Source organism: Prionailurus bengalensis, chromosome B2 (genome assembly GCF_016509475.1).
Source record: "Prionailurus bengalensis isolate Pbe53 chromosome B2, Fcat_Pben_1.1_paternal_pri, whole genome shotgun sequence".
Classification (NCBI taxonomy): Eukaryota; Metazoa; Chordata; class Mammalia; order Carnivora; family Felidae; genus Prionailurus; species Prionailurus bengalensis.
This window is the reverse complement of record NC_057349.1, coordinates 149,885,858-149,910,008: the sequence shown is the minus strand read 5'-3', so window position 1 is coordinate 149,910,008 and position 24,151 is coordinate 149,885,858. Positions and strand designations below refer to the sequence as shown.

At 55.7% G+C, this 24,151-nt stretch overlaps 1 protein-coding gene across 1 annotated transcript; it reads right to left on the bottom strand.

The window, feature by feature from the left end:
• Window positions 1-6,720: 6,720 nt before the first annotated feature.
• CCR6 (C-C motif chemokine receptor 6) lies at window positions 6,721-22,054 on the bottom strand. Its single transcript, XM_043592746.1, has 3 exons — window positions 21,854-22,054; window positions 8,713-8,818; window positions 6,721-8,614 (listed from the first exon to the last, which is right to left on the bottom strand). Exons 2-3 carry the CDS (start codon window positions 8,719-8,721, stop codon window positions 7,493-7,495), a joined length of 1,131 nt encoding a protein of 376 aa, XP_043448681.1. The 5' UTR covers window positions 8,722-8,818; window positions 21,854-22,054; the 3' UTR covers window positions 6,721-7,492.
• Window positions 22,055-24,151: the final 2,097 nt, after the last annotated feature.

Sequence of the window (24,151 nt, the reverse complement as noted above, 5' to 3'; positions counted from 1 at the left end):
CTGCCGTCAGGGAGGGACCCAGACTTTCATGACGCACTGTTTGCATTTTTGCTAGAACTCCGACGTGATCATACCTCTAGGTTTTCAGACTCCAATCGGCTGTGTAATAACAAACCTGTTAGCGTGACTAAATAACTGTGAAACCACTCCCCTGGTTTACTATTTTACCCACAACACGTTACGAGCAATTAGAGCTTTTTGTAAATTCTGAAACAAGGAGTTTCTTTGATTTCAAGCCCCAGCATGAGACCATTTCAGAGCTAGCTGCCTGGAAAAACACATCGCTTATAGCTTCTGCAATTAAAGGTGAACGCTGTGAAAATAAAGGAAAGGAAATATAAAAATGATGTAGCAAGGGGTGCCTGGATGGCTCAGTCGGTTGGGCGTCCGACTTCAGCTCAGGTCATGATCTCGCAGTTCGTGAGTTCGAGCCCCGCATCAGGCTCTGTGCTGACAGCTTGGAGCCTGGAGCCTGCTTGGGATTCTGTGTCTCCCTCTCTCTCTGCCCCTCCCCTGCTCTCTCTCTCTGTCTCTCTCTCTCTCAAAACTAAATAAACATTGGGGCACCTGGGTGGCTCAGTCGGTTGAACGTCCGACTTTGGCTCAGGTCATGATCCTGTGGTCCCTGAGTTTGAGCCCCGCGACGGGCTCTGTGCGGACAGCTCAGAGCCTGGAGCCTGCTTGGGATTCTGTGTCTCCCTCTCTCTCTGCCCCCTCCCCTGCTCCCTCTCTCTCTCTCTCTGTCTCTCTCTCTCTCTCACAAATAAATAAATTTTTTTTTAATTTTTTTAATTTAAAAATGATGTAGTAAATTCACCGGAAGCCATGGTGACTTGGGAGGTCACATCACTTGAAAACCACATTCCCAACCTGACATGTAAGGGGTCTGGGGGGCGATGGAAAGGAACAGGGTCATTAGCAGAGAGGGAGACAGAGCCTGCCAGCCTCAGTGGGGGGAGACGGCAGGGGAGACGCCCACTCCCACCCAGACCGCAGCTCAGCATGGCCCAGGGCATCCCAGGCTCCCCTCCAGGTCCTGCCCACGCCCCCTCCAGACCCCCTGGAGTGGCTGACCGTGGTGACCGTCCACAGCCTGGAGAAGCATCAGGAGCTGGAGCTGCCTGGTGAGCCGCTGGGCTGAGGGTCTCCTTCCGTGTCAGATCCTGACAGAGTCCTCAACACCCCAGGGTGGGCGCGCAGGGCGTGAGTGTCCCCGGGAGAGGGGCCGGAAGCCAAATCCGTCACCTCCCAGCAGGACCCACATCGGACCTACAGAGAGGGCTCCGAGTTTGCTTCTCCGCGACACGTGTCCTTTAATCCACATCTGCCTTCTGCTTGTTATTATTAACCATGGCTCAAAACTCAGGGGTTCGGGCGCGTGCGGGGCCCACGGGGGGCCGTGGCCAGGGGCAGCGATGGGCGCAGGCTGGGGGGGAACAGGGAGAGAGGCACTCAGATCAATGATCAACCCGCTGCAGACGCCTGGGCCATCTTTGCGGAAGGTGACCGGCCTCCCCGTGATGGCATCCCCTCGGGACTCCCCCTCTGCAGGGGGAGGACAGTGTGGAGGAGTGAGTGGGAGGACGGTGAGGCCTGCAGCGGGAAGCATCGTGTGCAGGAGGAGGTCGGCCAGGCCCAGGCCGGGCCCTGCTCGGACGGGCCAGCCCTGTAATGGTAACAGCAAAAGGCAGGTTGGCTCAAACCCGATTTCTTGTTCCCGTGGGAGCACCCGGGAGTGGACCGGCCAGCGGGACCCGGGTCACCCGGTATGACGGGCACACAGGTACCCAGCATCTCCGGCTAGAACAGAGTCACCGGGCGGAAGGCGGTAGGCGTGTCGTGTCCGTGCCACAGTGACGGAAAACCTGGAGCCCACCCGGGAGTCTGAGGGGAAGGGCAGACAGCTGATGGCCTGGCTGTAGAGGTCCCGCGCGTTTCCACAGTGGGGCCCCAGAGCCCCGGCTCCCGGCTCCTGTGGCGGCCGCTGCGTGGCCCTCTCCGGATGACTGAGGCCCGGCTCCGGCTCCGTTGAGAGGCTCTTCCCAAAGGTGAGGCCCGGCTCCTGGCTTTTTCCCCGGTGCCACCGGCGAGGGGTCTGCAGGGGGGACGACCCACCACGCCCCGGGCCATCACGGCACAGACCGGAAGCATAAGGACTCTCCCCGCGTGTTGACTCGCCCACCTGCCACACTCCTGCCCTGTCGTCCTAATAATTCGAGGAAAATGAACCAGGTCGACCCAGAATTTAGAAAGCTAAGGAAATGAGTGTTTAATTTTAGAATCTGAGAATTTGTTTCTGGTGAGGAGGAGACTATATCTCTTCTTTAAAAAAAATTCTATTCTTTATGACTTCAGGAGACCCTAAAAACTGTCCTCAAATATATACTTTAAAGGGTATATAGATACTGTATTTTCTAGATCATTAATAAAATGCATACACATTCATAAACACATATGCATAGACCATGACCTGAAAACCAAACTGTACGTACTCACATGAAAAAAAATTAAAATAATGAGCCAATCTACTGTTATGTGACTACGAAAGGCAACTCAAAAATGAATTGAGCCATGCTGCCATCGATTCAAACTTAATAGTTCCTATAACGATTTTATACCAGTTTCTGGAGGAAATACCTCCAGCTTCTGGAGGTTTCTGGAAATAGCAGTTTCTGGAGGAAATGGTAAAAGATCCCATTCGTTTTGTACGTTTGGTTTCTTTCTGTGAAACCGATTTATTCGTTGCAAATAAATGGTCTCCTACTAAAACTACCAACTCCGAAGGCATCTAGTTTATTTTTGTATCTCTCCCCTCAAAAGGTGGAACTAACAATCTGGAATCTCCTTTTTTATTACATGCCCCTTTCCCGTCAGAGCCAGTATTTTAGTTCCTGGATCCGTCATCGCCCACTCGGTTCGGTTACTTTTCCTTTTGTTTATTTTCCAAATCAGGAAGTATAGCCCCACGTGTTGTGAAAGCTTTGCATTCCGGTAACCTGCTTCCTGCGGCGGAAGCAAGCAAGGGGAGTTGGCACAGAGCCGTGAACGTTCCCTGGAGAGCCTCCTTCCCGGTCCCCACCTTGTTTCCAGCAGCATCCCAGCACAACACAAAACGAAACGATTACTCAGCAAGCACCGAGACGCGTGCTCCGCAGCAGGAGTTAGTAAGGCACGACACAAGATCAAATCCTGGGATGGCGTAACAGAATACAGAGCCCAAGCAGAAAACGCGCCACGCTGAACTCAGAAGCCTCGAAGTGCAAGCAGAGTACACGTTTTCAGGCGGTTCCTTGTTTTCCACTTCGAATATTTGTTTTTGAGCCTAACCCCCCCCCCCCCCCCCCCCCCCGCGAAGAGCCCCGGGGCGCGCCCGCCACATTGCCGGCAACCCCGGCGACCGTGCGGGGGCGCTGAGCGCTGAGCGGACCTGCGCGCGCCGCCTGCGGCCACCAGGGGGCGGCAGCGCCCCGCCGGGGAGCCGGCCGCAGCCCCGCGGGGTCTCCCGGAGCGTTTGCCCGCCGGGCGGGGCAGGGGGCCGGCCTCTGGCCCCTGCGGTGGGGGCGGGGCGGGGCCTCCCCCCGCGGCTGCACCTGCTCCTGCGTCACGTGAGCGGTACCGCTGTCCTTCCTCTCCCTGAAGTTCGGGTTGCCGGCGCCCCTTCTCCCCTCGCACACAGCAGCGGAACCGCTGTGTGTGCCCTGCCTTTACAGGTGTGTGGACGCGACTCGTGGGCCGCCGGCGGGGGACTCCTCCCCGGCTTTTTTCCCCTGCTCGTAACCCCACGGCGAAGGTAAGGCCAAGGAAGAAGCGACTCCCGCAACTTGAAGGGCATCGCGTTAAAGAAAAGGCCGCCTGCTTTCCCCTTTTCCCCTTTCCGGTGGCCGGGATGGAGACGTGACGGAGGGAGCTGGGGCGGCTCCCCTGCACCAAGAGGACCGCCCTACTGGTCATCGTGGATCGGCTCCGTGGACTCAGAAACAACAGAGAAGTCAGCCTAGGGGTCAGCTTGCCTCTAGCTCCCTTATGGATTTGCCGAAATGAAACACGAGACAAATGATTACATCAGCCAATGCAAGCCGGGGAGGAGCGTGAGACTGCGCGCTGGCCGTCGGCTGCGGTGTTGCAGGTGCGCGCACTGAGCCGAGAGATGCGAAAACAAGCCCCGGCGCGCGGTTCCGAGCTGCGCACGCTGCCGCCCCCCGCTGGTGGAAAATCTCTGAGCGCAACCACCGCACGTGCCAGGTTCCCTGTAGGGCAAGGCGCCGAGTGTCGGGCTCCATCACAGGAGCTGGACTCGCTGGGGTATGACAGTCCACAGAGTTCACAGTAGACCTGGGACATCGTGGGACATCGTGGCTCTTCCCAGCGTTGCGAGGGGAGGAGGTGAGGGCTCCCGGAACGGGGCCACGACAGCAGAGGCCACCCGAGCTCGGCCGCGGGAGCGCCCTGCGTGCGCACCGGGGCGGGCGCAACCGGGCCCCCCAGGCACCCCCTTCCGCGGCCACGCTGCGTCCCCCGCCCCCACAAGAGGGCGCTGTCCACCCCAGCACAGAGGAGCTGGAGGGCGGCCTGGGGAGGCTGGGACCCACCCGCCTCTGGAATCCCGGGGCGGAGGCTCTCCGCGCGCTCGCAGAGTGTTGCGGGTGGGTGCGGGCGCTCAGTTACCGCACTGGTTAGGCGGTGGGCGTGGCCTGACCCCAGGCAGCCGCCCCTTCCCACCTTCGTTCCGCGGGGACGTGCGTCTGAAAACCCGAAAAAGGAGCGGGTATTTGCAACACAGCTTGTCAGGAAGGAGGAGACTCCCCGGGAAAGAATTCTCGAGTGTGTGCCGTTAACCAGAGTGTGAAACGTTGCTCCGCCTTCAGAAAACGGGTTGTTGGGAGCTGACTTGTGGCCCCAAATTCACCTGGTGGAGTCCTCGCCTTCGGTTCCTCGGATGGGACCGAATTTGGAGACGGGCGGGGCCTTACAGAGGTGAGTAAGGCAAAGTGAGGGCCCGTGGGTGGGCCCTGACCCAGCGTGACCGGGTCACACACAGGGAGCAGGCGGCTGTCTACACGGCCAGGAGAAAGGCCGCCGGAGAAACCGACCCTGGTGCCCACGCCTGGGTCTCAGCCATCCAGCCTCCGGGACCGTGAGGCAGTAAAGGTCCGCCACGGCGGCTGCGGGGTCGGTGCCATTTGATTCCGGCACCTTCCCAAACTCACGCGCGATTCGCACGCACGCTGTGTTCCTTTCGACCAGGTTCTCTGTTCCTACGCCTCCGCGGTGCCTGGAATTGGCACGCGTTATCAGAAATCTGCAAAGGACTTGAAAATATTGTACTTTTCCGGCCTCCTTTTAAAACTAGCCTATCCGTCCGGAAGCAAATAACGACGCTGTCTGCAAGGTGACGCTTCCCTGCCCACGGTGTCCCCTTTGTCGAGATTTATGGGTAGCGAAGTCTCATTTGTCCGGAAATAAGGGCTCAGGATGGCCTCAACTACTCTGGAACAGGAACCAAGAGAACTTGCCTTCTGGCCAGGACAAGTAGTTGTGCTTGTATATAAATCCGCACGCGTGCGTATGTAATCAATGTAAGCACATGTGTACGACTAACTTACGAACAACACACGGGCAAATCCTAAGTCGTTGCCCCTGGGAAGACCGTTCTTGCAAGAACAGATAGGTGATTCCCCAGCCGTGGTAGAGTCGCGTCGCCAAGGCGCGGAGGGTGGCTTAGTGTGAGACACACTTAAGGTCCAGCCAGGGCCTGCCACGGGAGGGGATGTGGGGAAACCAATGAAAAGAAGACACCGGGACCGTTAAAGAACAAACCAGAGCCACCTAATACGGGAGCGGATCCGTGTAGCTCTGGGTCCCCTGAGGGTGGCAGTGCATTTCGGCACCGAACACTTACGGGTGTGCCCAAGGCAGCAAGAAACAACGATATGTAATGAAATAAAGTATGTGTCATATTTTAGAAACGTTTTTATTCATCATGGCTGAAGTTTTAAACGGGCTAATGCATAAAGAAGTAAGCTTCACTTATCTGAAAAATTACACACAAGAACTTATTCCGGCTGTGCCCAGCAGACACGGTGCTTCTGTGCCAGCCGGGGACACACGCCGAGCTGCGGAGACCCGCTCGGCGCATCGGCCGTCCTGAGAGGGGCATCTGAGTAATGTCCCCGTGCTTTGATTTCTGGCGTCGCACGCTGACAGGTTCGAAGGAGGTGGGACCTCTGAACACCACAGTCTCCCAAGTCAGAACACCGATTCTGGAAGACGAATCCTACTTCCCGTGCAAAACAGTTTTATTTTGCAAAGCCAAAACTATCTGTAAACATGCAGACGCTGGATCCTAAGCTATCACTTCGAATTTCATGGAAAGGTGCGGTTGAAGCTTGCGAGAACAGTAGAAAGTTTCAAATAACACGTGAGTCGGGATTAAACACGTCAGCGTCTTGGTAACACTACCTGCATTTTTGTAATATTCGTCCTTGTTCCACTCGCGTTCATATATTTACAAAGCACTTTCAAAACTTGCGGTCTAGGAACTTTGTCTGCAAAGTTGAGGAGCGCTGTTAAAGTCTGGTTCCATGACTGGGGCGCCTGGGCGGCTCAGTCGGTTACGCGTCCAACTCTTGGTTTCAGCTCAGGTCATGATCTCACGGTTCGCGGGATCGAGCCCCGCATCAGGCTCTGCACTGAGGGTGGAGCCTGGTTAAGATTCTCTCTCTCTCCCTCCCTCCCTCCCTCCCTGTTCGCCACCAGCGTAAAGCGCTTCCTACCCAAATCCCCCCGTGTGTGTGCCGCTTCTGACCCGCTGTGGACGCGCAGCAAAAGTTGTCTGTGTACTGTCTCAGGAAGCTTCCTTGCTCCATTCTAAAACTCACATTTAAACACCTAACACTCCCGACTGTACTCCAACCCCCAATTTCACTACGCTTTGCGTAACAAGTATTTATTAAGCCCCTCCGTGGGCTGAAAGTGTGCCGATGGCATGCGTCCTCGTGGAACTCTGTCGAACAGATTTTTGGAGGGGAACTGTCGTATCTGCAGTGACCGTTTTCCCAGGGAAATAAAGCAAACGTCTGCTCTCCCGACGGCGCGTTGCGACCCGCTCTCTCCCGTCCCCCAGGCCGCTTCTCCAGCCCGGGGAACGCGTTCCGGCGCCTGCCTGCGCTGCCTCGTGTGAGGCTCTCGTGTGACGTTCTCTGCAAACCCTGCACGTGTGTGAAGTGACCAGGAGACACCGTGCTCTAGGGGCGGTTCCGCGCCCGCTTCCGAAAACGTCCACGTCTGCCAAGAGTCCTCTCTGCTTTGGGGAACGCCAGCCGTGGGGAGCCCCGGGGGGCTCGGGGCTGCGGGGAAGAAAAGTGGGGACACGCCACGTGGGGGCCCCGGCAGCCCCATCAGGATGAGACCCCCGCGGCCGGTCCCACAGGGGGACGGGGGTCCCGGTCCAAGTGCACGTTCCCCGAGCCGCCGGGCCGCGGCCCCGGGCCGGTCACATGGTGAAGGACGACGCGTTGTCGTTGTCCGCGGTCTCACTGTTCTGCCTGGAGGTGAAGGCCTCCGAGTGCAGCCTGGAGCAGGAGAAGCCCGACACCTTCTGCTTCCTCCGCACACACCACAGGTCCTTCACGATCTTCAGGAAGTAGCTCCGAAACCTCTGGCCGATGAAGGCGTAGAGCACGGGGTTGAGACAGCAGTGCAGGAAGGCCAGGACCTCGGTGACGTTCTGGCTGTAGCCCAGCAGCCTGGCGCCCTGGCAGGAGCGGTTCATCCTGCCCAGCTGCGCGGCCGTCACCAGGAGCACCATGTTGTGGGGGATCTGGCAAGCCAGGAACGCCAGCACCACCGCGATGATCACGCGGATGGCCTTGTGCCGCTTGGAGTTCTGAGCCTGCACCAGGGTTTTGACGATGAACGTGTAGCAAAACATCATAAACACCAGCGGGATGAAGAAGCCGAAGAGGAGCTGGAGCCCCAGCATCAGCAGCTTCCACCTGATGGGGTCCGAGACCGCCTGGTACCGGGGCTCGCACACGTAGCTGCCGTGCACGTCGTACTTCTGGTTGAACGTGAACGTCCAGCCGGAGATGAGGACGGAAGCCACCCAGACCACGAGGCAGATGGCCCTGCGGTGCGCCAGCGTCCTGGACCGCAGCCTGAAGGACTTGGTGGCCTGGACGATGGCAATGTAGCGGTCCATGCTGACGCAGGTCAGGAGCAGCATCCCGCAGTTGAAGTTGATGGCATAGATGCCCTTCATCAGCTTGCACATGGCGTTGCTGAAGATCCACTCGCCGGTGGCGTGGCTGACGGCCCAGAACGGGAGGGTGAGGACAAAAAGTATGTCGGCGATGGCCATGTTCAAGAGGTACACGTCTGTCATAGACTTGGCTTTCTTGTAGAAGGCAAAGGTGACCACCACCAAAACATTGCCCAGGAGGCCAAAGACGCAGATCAGGGAGTAAGCGATGGGCACAAACAGCCCAGAGAACGTTCTGACCTCCTGCAGGGAGCACAGTAACGTGTTGTCATCAAGTGAGTAATCCGAGCTATTATTACCCGACCCGAAGTAATCCTCACTCAGACCGAAGACGTCGCTGATGTTCATCGGTTCCTGGAAGGCGAACAGAGGTAGAGTTAGCTGCCGTGTGATTTCCGAGGAGCCCCGGCTGACCGAAACGGTACCCCCGCCAAAGGAGACTAGACGCTCACCCCGTTCATCGCGCTCTTGTTTTCGGCAGAAAATACGGGCCTGGTACGGAAGGGGGTGGGCGTCCAGCCCCTCCGGCTCACCAGCGGAGACAGTAGAGAAGTGAGTCTAAGGAGGAAAGAAAGCAAGATACACTGTAGTTGAGACAGAAATGTTCCCAGGGAGCCGGAGAATCGCGTTACCAGCATTCCGTCTCACGAGGACCCAGAGCGTGCGCGGCATGCTGGCTTACGTGAAAATATCCATTCGGGGGGGGGAGCGCCTGGGGGGCTCAGGGAAGCATCAGACTCTGGGCTTCGGCTCAGGTCATGATCTCACGGTCCGCGTGTTCGAGCCCCGTATCGGCTCCGTGCTCACAGTACGGAGCCCGCTTGGGATTCTCTGTCTCCTTCTCTCTCTACCCCTCCCCCGCTCTCTCTCTCCCAAAATAAATACGTCAACTTAAAATTTTTTATTCTAGAGAGAGAGTGTGAGCAGGGTGGGTGCAGAGAGAGGCGGGGGGTGGGGGAGCGGCGGGGACAGAGGATCCGAAGTGGGTTCTGCACTGACAGCAGGGATCCCGATGCGGGGCTTGAACTCACAAACCCTGAGATCGCGACTTGAGCTGAAGTTGGATGCTCAACCAGCCGAGCCACCAAGGCGCCCCCCCCAAAATATTTGTTTCAAAATATTCATTTAGAACAGGGGTCCACAACCTCTTTCTGTAAAGGACCAGATGGTAAATATTTTCCCTCTGCAGGTCATATAGTCTCTGTCCCAACTACTCAGACCTGCCCCGGTGGCGTGAAAGCAACCATAAACAATTTCACAAATGAATGCGCTTGAGTCCATGGGGCATCATTTGTCAATCCCCGATCTATAGCGTAAAGAAGGGTGATAGCAGCAAAACCACAGATTCTGACCTACACAGAAATCTTGGTGCAAAAGTCAATTTAATTACGTTCAATAAGATCCCAGTGAACAACATCCACAGAAGTGTAGGTGCGTCTACAATACTTAGAATTTACAGTCTTTGCCTGCATCTAGTTGACAGAATCATTCGGTGTTTTTCATCCTGCTGGGGATGTGAGAATCTCCCGTAGAATTTTTTTTTAAAGTCTAAACGTGACAGTCATTCTCAACGTACACTAAGATTCCCGGGCTCGAAAGGCAGGAGGGACGTGTATATGCTTCTTAAAAGTCACGGCTGTTGCAGCCTACAACCACTAACCTGCAGGGACAGCGACATCCTAGTCGTCAGAAACCAGACCGCGGGGAGGAAGGTCAAAGCCAAGAGGGGCAGTGCCCGGGGCCCGGCTCAAGAAATTCGCCGGGATACGAGTGAGCGCGGAGCTGGAGTCTCAGAGGGAAGGGCTCTGACCACTGGCGTTTGAAACAAACTCAAACAGGAAAGGACGGAGAATTCTCTTCACATCCAACCATTCCCTGTTATTGAGTGTGACCGTCCTGATATATCATCTGTCCCTCCCCGTCCCCAATAAATTCCCTGGCCCAGGATGCTGATAATCGTGTCAAATGTGTCTTCATCCTCCTCCTCCACCCTACCCCCCCCCCTCCCCTGCCCCAGGTGCACCGGCAGGGAATCTATCACCTACACAGTCAGTACCCATACCTGACATTCTGGGAGGAAGTCGGGATAACACAAAGCTCGCCCTCGCCCTGAAGGATTTGCTGAGCCTACTTGTCATACCGCTGGGTTCTCATTGTGCTGCCTACACAGTCATGGATGGGGCGGCCCCCAGCCCGTTCCTTCCCTGATGCCTGGAGCTGTCACTTGGGGAGTCTTTGCTGCCTCCCAGCCACTGCCCTGGATGTGCCACTAGGGGGAGGCGTGGGTCACCTGTGTACATGTGCAGTCACCTCCAGCATACATTCTCGGGGCTTTAGGGCGTGCAGAAGAACCAGAAAGTAAAGCCTTTGTGTGTGAAAGAATAGGAGAGGGTGGATATAGCAATCAGATCATCAGGTGAACCATATCAATCAAACAGGACTACAAGATTAACGGTTCCAGCCTGGAGGGATTAACAGAAACCAAATGCACCCTACGGCATTCAGCAACCAGAAAACCCTGTAAAGTATGTCCAATAACAGTTTTCAGACATTGGTGTCACAGGGTTATGGTCCCTGACGAGAAGAGGGCAGGCAGAGAGTGCTATGGCCCCGAGCTCTGTGAAGCCCCAACTTACACAGAAGCAGTTTCCAAGTGCAGGGCGTGGGGGCTACCTGACCTGGGCATGGCCACCCCACCGAGGACACAGGGATCGGAGTCCTGGGAGGCCAAGGCAGCTATGCTTTGCAAGACAAAATATGGGGGAGGAGGGAGCCACACACAGAAAAATAAGGACAGCGGCAGAGACGTGTCCTTGAGAGGAAGCAAGGCAAGACTGATCCCAGAAAGGAGAGACAGAGAACTCCTCGGAATCCTCGCGGGCTAGGAATGGTTCTCTCCCGCAGGAAGAGTAGTGGCGCCTTCTAAGTCCCAGATCATGGGACAGCGTCCTCAGAACAATACCGTGTTAGGAGGAATGCCACTCAAATGAACCTACCTTAAATGCTGCTCTGATCCTGCCATAACAAAAGAAAGTCTCGGATGTGATCCATCTGATTCCAGTAACATAACTACATTCCAGAACAAAAACATGTGACAAAATCCAGCCTTCGACCATGTTCATGTCAGGCATCCAAACAAAAATCTCTAGACCACCGTAGGCTGAATGTCTGTGTCTCCCTGAAAGACGCTAAAGCCTAATCCCAAGGTGGTGGCATTTATAGGTGGGGCCTCCCCTCGTGTGGGATTAGTGTTCTCAGAAGAAGAGACATGTGACAGCCTTCTTGCTCTCTGTCTGCTCTCTGCCATGTGAAGGCGACAAGAAGACTGAACCAGGAGGGGGTCCTCCCTAGACATGGGCCTGCTAGCACCTGAATCTTGGACTTCCCAGCCTCCCCGACTGTAGCAATAAATGTATGCTGTTCAAGCCACCCTGAGGTAACCTGTCACAGCCACTAACGGGCTATAATGCGGACATTTGAGGAAACAGGAAAATATGACCCATAATCTATGTGAACAAACAGAAAAATAACAGAGATGATAGAAAAAACTGCTCTGTGGCTAGTACAAATACACTTCAAATGCTCAGAAAGGTAGAGGAAAGCATAAATACAGTGGAGAAAATGACAAAAGATACAAAAAAGACCCAAATCAATGTTCTATAGATGAAATATATAATATGTAAAAAAACAAAACAAAACAAACACTGATGAGGAGTAACATACACAGATCAGTTGTAATTCTCTGCCCTAGCAATATTTGGAACATTTGGCCATTGAAACTGGAAAAAAAATCACAATGACATCAAAAACATGAAATAAAATACTTACGACTACATCTTCGAAATCGACACGAGATTTCCATACTGAAAACTATACGACGTTGCTGACAGAAAGTAATATCTAAACGAAAGGAGAGTTGTATCGGGTTCAGGATTAGACAGCTCAATATTAGGGTGTCAGTTCTCTCCAAACTGATCTACAGATACAACACAATCCAAATCAAAATTGTGGCAGGACTCCTGAAGAAACTGACAAGCCGATTCCAAAATTTATATAGAAATCCAAGGGATTTAGAAGAGCCAAAGCAGTTTTGAAAAAGAGAACAGAATCGTAGGATTCATACTATCTGATTGCAAGACTTCCTATGAAGCTACAGGTGTCGTGCCAGCATCCTGTTGGTAACAGGACGGACACACTAATCAATGGAAGAGAAGGGAGTCCAGAAATAGACTGCATGTCAACGGACGTCCGCACATGAACGGATGACTGATTCAATAGGGAAAACGCAATCTTGGCAATAAATGGTATTGGAACAACTGGATGTTCATGCATAAGAAGTTGATGCTGGGGCACCTAGGTGGCTCAGTCAGTTGAGTGTCCGACTTCAGCTCAGGTCATGATCTCCGGGTTCGTGAGTTCGAGCCCCGCGTCGGGTTCTGTGCTGACAGCTTGGAGCCTGGAGCCTGGTTCGGATTCTGTGTCTCCTGGGGCACCTGAGTGGCTCAGTCGGTGGAGCGTCCGACTTCGACTCAGGTCATAATCTCACGGTCCGTGAGTTCGAGCCCCACGTCAGGCTCTGTGTTGACAGCTCGGAGCCTGGAGCCTGCTTCCGATTCTGTGCCTCCCTCTCTCTCTCTCTGCCCCAACCCACTCACATTCTGTCTCTGTCTCTCTCAAAAGTAAATAAACATTAAAAAAAAAAAAAGGAAGTTGATCCTTACTTTGACCTCCTGCTACAAACAAAAAGATAACTCAGAATGAATTATAGATTTAATGCGAGTGCCCAAACCATGAAACATCTGAGGAAAACAGAAGAGAAAATCTTTGTGCCCTGGGGAGTGGTAGAGATTTCTTATCTAAATTGCAAAAGGCATGAACGGAAAAAAAAAAAAAAAAACAAACACACACACAAACAACTTTTGATAAATTGATCAGAATTTAAAGCTTCTGCGTTTTGAAAAATGCTTCAGAAAATTAAACACAGACCACAGAATGGAGAAAAAATCTGTAACCTTAAATCTGATCATGGATTGTACCCAGAAGATACAAAGAACTCTTACAATTCGGTGTCAGGAGGACACAACTCAACAAGAAACAGCCAAAAAGTCTGAAGTCAGTTCACCAAAGGACATACACGGATGGCAATTACCGCACAAGGAAAGATGTTCGAGGCGATTAATCATCGGGGAAACGCAAATTCCAACTGCGCTGAGACGCCACTCCCCACCGGAAGCGTGGCTGAAAGTAAGAGCAGACAAGACAGAGGGTGCGGGTGACGATGTGCCGTCCAAGCGCTCACGCTCTGGTGGCGGGACGCAAACCCCTACGGCCACGGTGAGAAAAGAGGGTCGTGGTTCCATTCGAAGTAAAACACGCACTTACCGCATGAACCGGCAGCCGACGCTCGCGTGCGGAGCCCAAGAAAATGAAAGGCTAGCGCTTGAAAGGCTACGGCACGTTCACACTCATCGCTAGAAAGTGGAAAGAACCGAAGCTCCCATCAGCCGCTGAACAGAGCAGCGCATCGCGCTGTCCCCGGGTGATAAAGCAGCGCCCGGCAGCAAGAAGGAACGGACCACAGATACAGGCTCCAACACGGGCCAGTCGCAAAAGCCTCCCGCTGGGTGAAGAATCCAGACATGTAATACCAGCTACCACGTTATTCCATTTATGTGAAGCTTTAGGAAAAGCAAAAACAACAGCAACGGGAATCAGATCGGCGACTGTCATGGGTCAGCGTTGGCTGAGGGGGCACAGGGACCCTGTCCTGGTGATGCAAACGTTCCCCATCAGGACGGTGACGTCGGCGTGCCTTGTCACAACGTATCGCATCACATACTTCAAATCGGTGACCTCAATGGTAAGTAAACTCTGCCCTGACGAGGCTAGTGAAATACCTTCGGACAACAGGTGCCATAGGTCAGGGTCCTCACAGAGGACTGAGGGGGTTGTGGCAGGTTCGCAAGGAAGGACCTGGGGAAGAAGGGGTACAGGTGAGCGGGAGGGGGCTGGGGACAGGGCAGCGGGTGAGCCGTAGCACGGGGGCCACAGGGCTACTGCGGGGAACGGCAGGAAACGCTCAGAGGGAACAGAGCCGCGTGGTGACGGAGACGATGGACCACGTGCCAATCCGAGGGGCCCAGGGAGATGGGGTCACGTGGAGGGGGGGTGACACGGTGACATTCAGATCACATGGAGGCTGGGAGGCTGACAAGGGAGCCGCGGAAAGGCCGGGAGGGACGTCCCCACCTGCCGTGTGCTCAGCGCCCAGCCGGACCCCCACACTGTGACATAGCATGTTTCCCGAATTCAAATGTAATTGAGCCCAACAACTGTTCAGGAACCATCTGTTGAGGACGACACTGTAGGTACAGAGACCAGTCACGCACCAGCTCCAGCTCCAGGAAGCTGTCGGGTGAACAGACCGTTGGGAACCTGCGTGGGACCCTGGAAGGTCCAGAAGAACAGGTGACTGGCTCTTGGCGAAGAGAAGGCTGGGGCCAGAGACGCTCCGTGGTGAGGTCAGCCCAGCAGCCGGGGGGCGGGGCGGGGGTGGCGCTCGCACCTGCTCGGAAGGCACAGCCTGCGAATCTGGATGATGGTGAAGGTAACGCGGTTGTGGTTGAGCAGGAATCCGTGTTCTCGATAAAAAGTGTCGTCAAGTTCACGTGGATGCCAGTCACTTGCCGCGCCTGGAAATGATTCAGCCTGCGCCAGGCCACCATTTTCACCACAGAAATCATGTGAGTTGTTTTAAGGAAACCGTGTTGGTGACAGATTGGCATCTGTGCCGCCACATCACGCAGAGAAGGTGTTTTGCTCACGTATCTCGCTCACCTCCAATCTTGAGCAGCAAGATCGCCTCTTGGGAGACACAAGTTCTGCATTTCGTTGTTGTCGTTGCTCAGACCGGGGTGGTAAAGACACGGAGACGTTTTTGAAGACCTGTGTCCCTGAACCAGAGGTGACAGGTACTGTGTGTTGGCCGCCAGTGGTTGACAGGAGCGGCCGGCGTTACCACCAAATCTGATCATTCTTTGCCGAGCCCACGAACCCACAGTTGTGAGACTTCCGGACACGGGAGTCCCGCCCGACCTCGTTTTTAAAGCTCATCTCTCTCTCTCTCTCTCTCTCTCACGTCCTTACCGTCGCCACCATTCCTGCCAGGCCTTCCTTATTTCGAAGTCACTAGATCACATGTAAGTGCATGGGCCCCAACTGATTCCCAAAATGTAATCAGCTTAGCTTTGAAATGGAAGTGTTTCCTAAGTCGCTGCCTCTCAGACTGACGGGAATACAGACACGCCTACAAAAACCAGTTGGTTTTAAGAGAATCTGTGGGACAGACGGTTCTAAATTGCCCTTGGGAGGAAGTTTTGAGGCCTCGGGTGGAAATCGTGATGACGCAGTTAGAAATATTATGCCACTCAATCTGGTTTTGCAGGTAAGACTCTCCTTCCCTGGTGTGCAGCCGCCTCGAGTGAAGCGTTGAGCATTGCTTCCGGGGTGACTCACTGTCACCACCTGCCTGGGTGTCAGCCCTTCAGAGGCTTCGCACCCCGCCGGGCCCGCCGTGGCATCGCACCGAGTGAGACTCGAGAAGCACGGCGTCCTCCTCCGCTGACCGACGCCCGTGGAGTCCCAGCAGAGGACAGACCGTGTAGGAACTCTCAAAACTCATGTGCGGGGAGAGAAGGTAAACGCCTCCTGTGGGGTCAAACGTCTGGCGAGGATGCCCGGCAGGGCGCTGAAGCGTGTTAGCGAGGATGCCTGGGGGGTGGGCGCTCAGAGACACCCGGCTGGCACTCCACGCCTGGCTGTCATGGCCATGAACCTGCAGATCAGGCGTTGCAGACGTCGCAAATCTACGATTAAATCTGAAATTTGCAGGGGCGCCCTGGTGGCTCCGTCAGTTAAGCATCCGACTCTCAATCTCGGCCCAGGTCATGATGTGACCGGCCGTGAGTCCGAGCCCCGCGTCGGGCTGTGGGCTGACGGCGTGGAGCCTGCTTGGGGTTCCGTTCCTCCCTCTCTCTCTGCCTCTTTCTCTCTCTCTCAAAATAAATAAACGTGTAAAGAATCTGAAATTGATAAGTAACAAAGACGTGGGAGTACGATCTGGATGGAGGACAGTTCAGTGGCTCACCAGGTGGGTGACCGCCTGGGCAAAGACCCCAACTGGCCCCATGTTGGGCCCTGTCCTCAACCCTGTGCTGCCCGTCATTTTTATCAATGTCAGGCACAAAAAGAGAGGAGGCAGGCTCATCACGTCTGAGGTGACCAGACGCCTGAAAATATAATCATTATGTTGGGTGAATCAGTGTGAAAAAACTCTGCACAGAATCGAACAATGAGGCAAATCCAATATGGCGAAATTCCGTGGCGAAAGTAAGAGGTGTTGCAACATGGGTTCGAAGGCTGCAACTCGCAGGTGCAATCACACGGAAAGTGTGGCAGCAGGATAAATTTTAAGAGCTTTATATGATATTTCATGGAGAGACGACTAAATCCATGCAGAGGGAACACCACCAGTCAGCCTGCTGGCCAGCCACCTAACATAAGCTTCCTTTCACCCACATCGTATCCCCCTTCCTCGATCACGTATCGCTTGCACACTCACTAACACACACACACACACACACACACACACTGTACTGACAGACAAGGTGGTCAGCAGGACCCACGTCCGCGCCCAAATCCCCGGAAACTGTGCGCGCGTGCCCTCATGCGGCAAAAGGGGCTTTGCGGATGGGACAAGCGTTAGCGCCTTGAGATGGAGAGCGGGAGAGAGAGATTCAAACATGGGGGGGACTCAGTCCGTCGTCGCTTTGAACGCCAAGCAGGTGAGTGGGCTCCACGAGCCGGGCCCGGCCCCCACCGACAGCCAACGTGACAACGGGGACCTCACCCACCCCTGCACCTGCAAAGAGCTGATCCTCCCTTAGAGACTCCAAAAGGAGCACAGCCCCTGCCAACGCGCCCGTTTCAGCCTGCACGACCCGCATCAGACCCCCGACCTCCAGAACTGGGAGGTTCGAAGAGTGTGCGGGTTAGGCGGCTGACGTCGTGAGGACAGCAACAGAAAACCAAAACAGTGCTCGGTCCGTGCGTCCTGTTGAATTCAATGTGTTCGCCCCCTTGGGCCAAAGCAGAACTGCAGGGCCTGCAATGAGGTGGGTGATGGGTCTCCGCCTCCGCTCCGTCGGATTTAGAGGAATTTTGAGTAAGTGGGGGAAAAATGCCGGCGGGACTCAGCTAGAGCCAAACGGCCACGATGAAAGCAAGGAACGACTGTATCAGAACGGAAGCCGCCTCGCCTAAAAACGATCAGGGGTCAGGTGGGAAGGGAGTCACCAGCTCTCCCGCAAGGCTGTCCTGTGAACGAGGGTCCGGCCTCAGCCGCCCACCGACAAGCGGAGGTTCCGCAAACACATCGCCACCCCCAACGTCAGGAAGAGTTTGCAAAACCGGCCCCGGGCTCCCCCAGGAGATGCTTATCTGTCAAGCACAGGGGGGTGAGTCTGTACTGAAAATGACGAGGCGTGAGCAGGATGGGACCTACCGAGTCAGCGTTTCTCGCGCTAGAAGCCTCTGGAAAGGAGGCTGCAAGTGGCCCCTTCCAGCCGGGGCGCCAGGGACCGGGAGCCTTGACCAGCCGTCCTTGGAAGTACATTAATGGCATTTGCCGCAGGAGACAATCCCGGGGGTCCCTACCTAAACATGCTTTTAAGCAGACCGACCCTGTGCCCCTACATTTCTGACTGCAGAGAAACCCGAGTTTAGGGACCGGGAGCATGGTCCGCGGGAGGATGGGAACTAGGCACCCGGGACCTTCCATCTGTGTGACGAGTGGGTGTAGACTGGGGGTGTCTGAAAACCGTGTTTTCACACTCACTCTCCACCCACACCTTATGCTAGTTTGTCACCAAAGCCCGTTTGTAGTGAGCTTGTCTAGTGGTTTGGGGCTCCTCCAGGAGAGGGACGTTTCTCTGTGCCTGGTGGTCGCCTGGGTCTTCTGATTTGTTAGAACAGCTTGATTCAGGTGAGATGTGTGGGTCCCGTGAATGTCTGCTTTGACCACTCGGCGGTTGGAGTCCACACACCCTGCACGTTACCGGCACCCTTATTCCCGTGCGGGAACTGCTCCTTCCCAGGGGGGGTTCCGGCACCAACCGACGCAGTCACTGGAACGGACCAGACTTTAAAAGTGAGTCCCCAGGCGCCCGGGGGGCTCCGTCGGTTGAGCGTCCGGCTTCGGCCCAGGTCACGATCTCGCGGTCCGTGGGTTCGAGCCCCGCGTCGGGCTCTGGGCTGACGGCTCGGAGCCCGGAGCCTGCTTCCGATTCTGTGTCTCCCCCTCTCTCTGACCCTCCCCCGCTCACGCTCTGTCTCTCTCTCCTTCAAAAACAAACATTAACAAATAATAATAAAAATAAAAAAATAAAAGAGACTCCCCAGAAAGGTTCTGGGTAGAAAGAGAAAAGGAAGGAAGGGAAGAAGGCAGAGATTGCTCTGTGGTTAAATAAGTTTGGGAAATGCCACTAACCGCACCCTCCTCTGGGATCCTTACGTGGCAGTGTATTGTCGATGGCTCTCAGCCCTGCTTGAGCCATCACAATCTCCCGAACCTGCCTCACCCACAGACCCTTTGGAGCCAGTGTTCTTTGGAAAACACTTGGGAAACAGCTGACCCAGAGGAGGTATCCATCGGCTGATTCAAAGAGAGGGCCAAGCTCCGGGCACACCTGCCGTCCGCCAATAGATCGGTCCCGCCAGGGCTGACGGTGCCTGATACGGCGAGCGTGCGAGGGACGCCACCGAGGCAAGAGGGTCACCCAGCCTCAGGCACCGCGCGGCGTCCTCGGTCTCTAACCTGGGGCGTATCCCTTCACTCAGAAACCGCACGAAACAAAAACGATGCGGGCCTCACGCTGAGGCCTGACTGACTCTTCTCGCAGCGGCCCCGACTCAGAAATTAGCTTTCGCTGGAAGACGTGCCTGTGCGGGTCTCCCCTTCCTGCTTTAGAGTCACGTGACGACAGGTCAAACGTTGCGTGACTTGCGCGGTCACATTCTGAAACCGTACAGATACATCGCCCTTCTAAGCGAAAAGCAAATGTGCTAAAATCCGAGGACAACACGTAGACGTGCGGTAAGTGATCACGGCGTCTGCTTTTGGGTGTCGACACGTCAAAGGTTTTGTGACCACACGTGAAAAGAAAGCGTTACTTGCAGAAAAATGTAATGTTACCTAAGTGGAGTAACGCTTTTAAAGATAGCGTTTAAAATACTGACTTAAGGTTTTATCGCAATAAACGAGCGTGGTTTTTGTTGGAGACCACAGGCAAGAGAGTCTCGGAAAGTAACCGCTAATTGGTTGACTTGTTCACAGACGAGGAGACCGTCTGATGGTCTGTGACCTAAAAGACCCCGCCCAGGAAGCCCAGGAAAGCGGCCCATCCACTGGCTACAGTTTAGGAGAACGCAGGGGCCGGCCGGCCGGCCGCCCCCAACAGGAGCCTGCTGGCTTCGGCGGACCCCTCCCGCCGCACCTCTGCCCCGGAGCCCTGAGGGCTCTGGGGGGTGTTCGGTCACCTGACCGGGGGCAGGTGGCCACCACCGCGAGTGTCCTAGCTGGGACGGCTAACTGCCACAGCCTCGGGCCGGCCGGCCGCCCGTCGGGACCGGGAGTGGGCGGTGGCCGACACACGGCGGCAAAAGGGAAGTGGGATCCCCTAGAGAAGGGAGGAGGCACTGAAAAAGCAGAAGGGGCGGCCGACAGGCCGGCTTCCACTGCCCATTTGGCCAAGGGCAGACTCTGCCCAAGAACACCGAGTAAGGGGAAAACGTTCCTAGGATTCATCAAAATATCATCAGCAAGGAAAGCTTCACGTCTGAATGAAAACAAATTGTATCGTCGTTTTCACGGTCTGTCATAAGTGGGATTAAAGCAGAGGGCTTTACATCTGTGTTTGCTGTCGTAAATAGCGATGGCCCGCAGGGCACAGAACGAGAACCAACCACGAGCGGGTGTGTGCGTCCCGTGTGCACGTGTACCTGTGTGCCTAAGTGTATGAGTATACGTGGGCTCTGTGTGTATATTTGCACGTGTGGACGTGTTGTGCGTGTGCCTGCATATGTATGTCGTGTGCGTGCGTTTGTACAGGCGTGTCTTAGGTGGGCACGTGTGGGCGTGTGTGCATTTTTGTGCACGTGTGTTTGTGTGCACGCGTGTTGCGCGTGCCTGCGTGTATATGTTGTGTGCATGCGGGCGTGTGTACGTGTATGCGTGCATGGCTGCGTGCACGTGTGTGAGAACACTGTGGGGGTGTACTACACGTTAAGTTGTAAGTGCACACTGGCCGCTGGGGTCACTACTCTATCATCTCGTTTAACCACAGAAACCCTTTAAGGCAGACCCTATACCCATTTTATAGATGGAAGGCTGGAGGGCTGATCACCCTTACCGTCCCGTTCACTCTGTCTCCAGAGGGTTTTACTCAAGCCCCATAAGTCCCCAGAAGATCTTAAACAACCTACTTATTGTACAGCCTCTTAACTGATACCAGAATCTCTCACGCTGCAGTTGTCGGTATTCATAAACGTGTGTTTTCTCAGTCACTTGAACCGTGGGCTCACGGTGTTTTATCCTTTTTTAGATAAAGAGCAGCAGAGCTGAAACTCTAGGCCAGCTTCCTTCTGCTTTCGAATAAGTGGTTAAGAGAGAAGCCAGAAGGTTTTTTCCAATGATTTGTATATAGGTTGGTGATTTTTTTTTTTCTTTTGGTTTCCTTTGCTTCTTTGGAAGCTCGCTTTTACATTTGCTTTCTCGGTTGCAGAAATTAAACTTTTCATCCCTTCAAGAATAGTTTTAATCCGGACCTCGCGTGTACGTCCTCACGGCGCCCGTCTCCACAGTACCTAGTTTTGCTGCTACCCAGGCTTTGGAGGGAGCCAGGGACAGGCTTGAGATCTTGAAGATCTTTATGTATTCTTTTGTGGTCACGAGACACTGACTTCACAATCGTGATGGCATTTGCAGCCCTTATCAGAGCTTCTTCTGTATTTCCCTGACTCTCATAAAAGTTTCCACCCCATCGATTTCTCTTAAATAACACCTGACAAGCTCCTCCCCCCTCAATCTCCAGCCGCGCAAGACGCCCCCTCGCCGTGTTTCTTTGCACAAATCGCTTTCTGCATTGCTGCCAAAACATCTCTTAGCTCAGTTGCTAGCTCTTCAGACTCTGTGTGCTTAGCTACATAAACGGCTGCATTTCACGCGAGACTGCTGCCCCGTGGGGGTTTAGCCCCATAAAGTAGCAAAGCCCGAGTCGTCCGGGCGGTGGAGATGAGATCACCACCCGCACGCTGAGAGGAAAGGCAAGATCCCCGACAGCCCGGCCCTGTTCCTCAACCCAGAAGGACAGCGTCTTGGCGAAGGCCAGACTGAGCTTTATCCGGCGGCCCGGTCACCACGCCAGCCTTCTGGAAATCCCCGGAGGGCCACCGCTCCACGTGTGGCACCCATCAGGCGGGGGGCGTCCAGGACGTGAAGATGCTTTTCAAAGAAGGGAGGGGCTCGGCCGTGCTCACCTGAGAAGCGCTGGGATCCGACGGGAATCGTCCTGCCCGAGGCCCCCGGGGATGCTTCGCGTCAGCACCGGGATGCTGTTGACCCGATGCAGTTTGTACTGGTCGTGCAGAAAAGAAGCAGGGAGAGACCAAAAGTGGCCGAGAGCGAGTTGCTGAACTGCGACCACTTCCTACTGAGGAGTGACGCCTATGTGCCCAGATGCAGAAGGTTAACCGTGTACGTCCCGTAGGTGATCGAGCGATCACATGACCCCGGGAGCAGGCTCACGCCAGCTGCGGAGCCGAGCTGGGTGCTCCTCAGGGTGCCTTTCAGCTGCTTTTCCACGTGTGGCCACGTTTGCCCTCACACCTTCCCCCTCCTGTGCCCGTTTACTTCCCGTGGACCAGGGCGCTTTGCAAACTGCCCGGGGGGCCGTAGAAACGTTTGGGAAAGGGCGCCTGAGACTGTGTTCCGTGAGGCGGCCCCTGGAGCCCCTGTGCCCGCCTTCCCCCCAAACCTGTGCCCCCACAGGTAGACCACCGGCCCTCTCCACACCCCGGTCCCATCCCCGGTCAGGTAGCGGCCTCGGCGTGGCCCCAGAAGCATCGGCGGCCGTCCCCGTGGAGCAGTGGGAACAGTGCCGAAGCAGACGGGGCTCTCGGCGAGTTTGGGTCCAACACGCAGGTCCTCGAGCCCTGGGCCTGGGCCCTTTGTGAGCCGGCAGGTGACAGGTGGGAGCGCCCTGCGGTTCGACGTAGTAACCGAGGACTCGCCCGGGGGGATTCACGTTTAGGTGCGAGCGGCTTCAAAACAGCAACAAGAAAAGGAAATGGAGAAAGAATTCTGGGACCATACCCCAGATCTTCGTAGGGTGTGTTGCTGCAAGTCGAGGCCCAGGAAGTACCAAAGGTCTTAGAGCGACGGGACCCAGAGACCAACGCGACCCGAGGCCAGACCGGCCGGCGCTGTCGGTCCTCCCCTCGCCGAGCTCGCCGGGCGCCCCCGACCGCTGGGCGCCCACCCTGCGCGGTGTCCACGCCCGTCAGTCAGGCTTCAGGCCTCCCGCGCACCCCTGCGCTCTGTCCCCTCGGCGCTCCTCCCGGGACCCGGCTGGCCACGGCGGTCGCTCGTCCTGGCAGGACCGGCCCTTCCCTGTGTCCAGCTTCCCCCCCAAACCGCCTGCTTCTCCTCCTCCTTCCCCTCACCCTGCGGAACAAGAACGTTTTCTGGTTCATTCCGAGCCACTCACAGACCTTATGTCGCAGGGACCCGCTGGCCCTGCCTTACAATAGTCCTTTTGAATAAGGATCTCTCCTCCCTGAGTCCCGAGGTGGTGTCTGTGGCAGAGCTTAAGATTCCCACTGAGGCAGGTGCCCTGTCCCCTGCTGTTCGAGAGGCCCGCCTCCAAGTGACTTCCCTCTGTCCCTGTGACAGGCCGGGGCTGGGTGGAGAGAAAAGGGACCGCCTCCCCGCTCTTCCTCCTGCCCATCCCTCCGCCCTTCGCGCTCCTGCCCCTTGCCGGAGGTGGAAGCTGCTGGAAGGGCCGCCTGCTGGGGGCCCCAGGCCCCCTGGGGAACCGGGTCCCCGTGTGTCCTGCTCTCTGTCTCTGCTAACCTCCCCTGCAATGGCCGTGTGTGACAGGCAGATGGGAAGGTCAGCCCTTCCACCGCGATTACAGCCTGGAGCTGGTCCGCATCTAAAAGGAGGGGCGTTGGGGGCTCAGTCGGGAAGGCGTCCGGCTCTTGATTTCAGGTCAGGTCACCATCTCGCAGTTCGTGGGTTCGAGCCCCGCGTGGGGCTCTGTGCGGACAGCTCGGAGCCTGGAGCCTGCTTCCGATTCTGTGTCTCCCTCTCTCTCTGCCCCTCCCCTGCTTGTGGTTCCTCTCTCAAAATAAGTAAAATAAACATGAAAGAAAGAAAGAAAGAAAGAAAGGGAAATCTGTGCTAAGACCCCAAGTCCAGCAAAGTAGCAAGTGGAGAAAAACTGAACAGTGCGGTCACACAGGGAAGCAGCCACAGAGCAGGGGCTCAGTCACAGCGCCCTACCTGGGGGGCAGGGACACCTGTGGCCGACTCGCGGGCCACCCTTCCGAAGTGGAACGCGAGGAGGCAGAGGTGGCACAAAGCCTCCCCAGGCTCGACCCCCTCCCCTCGCTCTCCTCTCCCGCCCCCCAGGGAGACACGGATGGGCAGAGTCAGCCGCGGGCCTGGCGCCCTTCCATTCCACGGCCCCACGGCTGAGGCCGCTACCCTGGGGCCGCTGGCCCGCACGTGCCTGCTGTGTCCTGTGCCTCCACAGTCCTTCTGTATTCCAAAGC